This window comes from Oryzias melastigma, unplaced genomic scaffold, assembly GCF_002922805.2.
Source record: "Oryzias melastigma strain HK-1 unplaced genomic scaffold, ASM292280v2 sc00328, whole genome shotgun sequence".
In the NCBI taxonomy this organism is placed as follows: Eukaryota; Metazoa; Chordata; class Actinopteri; order Beloniformes; family Adrianichthyidae; genus Oryzias; species Oryzias melastigma.
Genome location: NW_023416931.1, coordinates 101,558 through 105,114, shown reverse-complemented (window position 1 = coordinate 105,114; position 3,557 = coordinate 101,558). Strand labels below are relative to the sequence as shown.

At 40.2% G+C, this 3,557-nt stretch overlaps 1 protein-coding gene across 1 annotated transcript in view; it reads right to left on the bottom strand.

Annotated features, from left to right (window-relative positions):
- The window catches only part of mysm1 (Myb-like, SWIRM and MPN domains 1), a 10,692-nt gene extending 8,365 nt beyond the window's left edge, over nucleotides 1-2,327 (bottom strand). Inside the window, exons 1-3 of the mRNA XM_024261825.2 lie at nucleotides 2,149-2,327; nucleotides 1,957-2,029; nucleotides 1,825-1,895 (exon numbers count right to left, since the gene is read on the bottom strand). Of these exons, the coding sequence (XP_024117593.1) occupies nucleotides 1,825-1,895; nucleotides 1,957-2,029; nucleotides 2,149-2,204 (200 nt within the window). The 5' untranslated portion in view covers nucleotides 2,205-2,327. The remainder of the gene's footprint in view (nucleotides 1-1,824; nucleotides 1,896-1,956; nucleotides 2,030-2,148) is intronic.
- Between the last annotated feature and the right edge of the window lie 1,230 nt (nucleotides 2,328-3,557).

Genomic DNA, 3,557 nt, shown 5'->3' with positions numbered 1-3,557 from the left:
GCCTGACGCGGGACCCCACCCCCGGAGAGCCCCCCTTCCCAATTTTTTTAAAACATAAGGATCAAAAAGGAAAAATAAACTTTGTCATCAAAAAGGAAAGCATATGCAAACCAAAGACCCTCCATGACTTCAAGCTCAAACAGTTCTGCAGAGCCAGTGGTATAAAACAAGGACCCACTCAATGAAAATGGGCTTGGTGTTCTTGATGGAGGACATAGATAAAGAAAACTGAAATTAAAACTGTATTTCTGAGTATTTGTTTATTCAAATTGCAGTGAATTAGGAGCAGATTTGTAGTTGTTAAATAAAATCACAATCAGTGGCCCACCAACTCCCAGCTCTGATCAATAATGGATAATCCGGGACCGGGTCGCGGGGGCAGCAGTCTAAGCAAAGATGCCCAGACTTCCCTCTCCCCGGCCACTTCCTCCAGCTCCTCTGTGGGATCCCAAAGTGTTCCCAGACCAGCTGAGAAACATAGTCTCCCCAGCGTGTCCTGGGTCTTCCGGGGCCTCCGCCCAGTGGGACATGCCCAGAACACCTCTCCAGGGAGGCGTCCAGGAGGCACCCGGACCAAATGTCTGAGTCACCTCAACTGGTTCCTCTCAATGTGGAGGAGAAGCGGCTCTACTCCAAGTTCTCCCCGGGTGACTGAGCTTCTCACTCTATCTCTAAGGGAGCGCCCAGCCACCCTCCAGAGGAAACTCATTTCAGCCGCTTGTAGTCGGGATCTCGTTCTTTCGGTCACGACCCAGAGCTCATGACCATAGGTGAGTACTGGAACAAAGATCGACCAGTAAATCGAGAGCTTTGCTTTCTGGCTCAGCTCGCTCTTCACCACAAAGGATCATCATAGCAACTACATAATGACCGACGCCGCTCCTGTCCGTCTGCTGATCTCGCGCTCCAATCTTTACTCATGAACAAGACCCCAAGATATTTAAACTCCTCCATCTGAGGCATTCAAAAATCATTAAAAGGTCAAACTACTGTTGACCTAAAGCAGGGGTCTGCAACCGGCGGCTCTAAATTTACCTAAAGAAAACAAATAAACAGAGCCTGTAAACTAAGACTACCAAGGTCCAACCACAAACTAAAATAACAAAATTCAGCAGTATAAGACTGATGAGGACAAAGAGGAGAAAAAAGAACAAAAAAAATAAAATAAATAAAATAGCATTTTTTCAAAGTAAGGATTTCTTAATTATAATTTATTAATTTATATTAGTTAAATGTATAAATTGATATCTGAGGTTCACATAGATGATAAACTCTGTAGTTTTTTACATCCTGTTGACCTGAAGACGTCTTGTTTGTTCAACTCTACCTCCAGAATGAACAGATTTTATTTGTAAAGCAAAACTTTGGTAAAAAAGTTTGATCTTTTATAAGTTAAGGCACATATTATCTTATGCTGCACAACATTGGTTACTAGCTGCCCAGAACTGCACTGAGATGATCCTGTTTGGAACAGAACATCTTTTATTAAAGAAGTTATTTGAGCTTCTGTCAAAGGTAAGAAAAAAACGCATTTTGAGAGATGCTAGGGTTTTTTTTTATGTTTTTGCCAAAAAAAAAAACACATAATTCATATTATCTTAAAAAAGAAGATCACGAATACAAATAAACATTTCTTAAAGGCTAAAGTAAGACTCAGTAGAAAACAAGCCCAAATTACTCTTTTACTGTTAAAGGTTGTCGACCCCTGACCTAAAGTGCTGACTGACTGTTGTTGATAGATCTTATTGGAGATGAAGACAACCATAAAGGAAGTTTTGAAGTCCTGTTAGTTGCATTTCCCTCCTCAGAGAAGCAGCAGGATACTGTTCCTCCAGCAGCATCTTCTGGATCAGATCCCGGTTCTCTGGGCTGATGGAAGTGTCCACCTGCCACGGCTGTAGCAGCACACGTCAGGGTCAACACACACAGCAATCTGCAGAACACACAACTTCTTACCACGTTCCAGGAGCCGTCTGTCCCAGCGGGCTGGAGCAGCTGCTCCTCGGCTAAACCTCCAGCGTCCGTTTGCCTGCAGCCGCAGGATTCAAACAAAAGATCGTCAGTGAAACAAACACACGCAGACAGAGGTTTCCATCGACAGCACAGCATGCTGACGTCAGTTAAACCAGAATGAGCGGGATTCTTCACCTGATATTCACTTCAAAATCGCCTCCCTCGATGTCGATGTCCATTTCGTCCTCCATACTGTAAACAGAGGAAAGGAACGAGGGAGCGTCTGTTCACAGCGACACCTGGTGGCTGGAAGTCTGTTATTTTCAGAATTTAGAGTGGAACAGAATTGAGAGGACATCGTTTCCACAACAAAGACCATAACTCCAACAGCATTTCATTTCTTGGAACTCAAAGTCACTGAACAACACAATAATCCATGAGAGTTAGCTTCCCAACCGATTACACATTAGAGGTGGAAGATACAGGTATATATTCACACACTCAAAAACATCATGGTCATATGGAGAACAATATTCCCCTTGAGTAGTGTGAGCAGCAGAGAATCAAACAAGCAACTTTTGAAATTAGTTAGTCCTTTATTTAGAATAATACATAGTAAATTATATAAAAAGAAAGCAACAAAGGAAATTTTTAGATAAATTATAAATAAAATAAGACACCCCAATGTGTAGTTTAGTTTGAAATGCAGTAGGAAGAAGTTAAAAACGTTTTAACCCTACCACCTAACAATATGTCTTAAGTTCATCTTCAGTAAAATATTTCAAAAACGGGCCTTGAGTACCCTATTTTTTTCCCATCAAACATCTTTATATATAATCATACACCCACAAGATCTACACAGAAACACGTACATGTATATACCAGCTTTCTCATTCACATGCTTTCCCTCCCATAAATCTTTCCACTGGTACCTCAACACCAGCCCCAGTCAACCTCACTAACAATAAACAATACACACATAGCAGTAACTTATATAGAATATCACCTTCACAGACAACAACCTGTATGACTACATTCGATTTGTTATCCTTCTTCCTTACTATATTAACTGAAGACTAATATTCTATGTTTATGTTTGAAGTGGTTTATGCTGTTGCTCATTCGTAGCTCATCATTCAGGCTGTTCCATAGCTTCACTCCATATATTGTTATACAAAAGCTCTTTTTTGTTGTGCGTGCTTTGAGGACTCTGAAATTATTTTCTTTTCTTAAACCATAACCACCCAATCTGTCAGAAAACATTGTAGATGTACCGATAGTAAATTATGTCTTGCTTTGTAAATCAGTTGTAGAATTCTGTGTTCTATTAAATCAAGAAGTTTTAGTATCTTTGATTGAAGAAATAATTGATTAGTGTGATGGTGATAACTTACATTATGACGTATTCTTACTGCTCTTTTTGTAACAAACACAGTGGTTTCAAAGAAGTTTTGCATGTACTTCCCCAAATTTCTGAACAGTAGGTTAAGTACGGCAACACCAGAGAATTATATAGTATCTGGCGTGATCTGAGGTTCAGAATATGTGTCACTTTGGCCATGACTGAAATACTTCTTGATATTTTTGTTTGTAAAGAACCAATA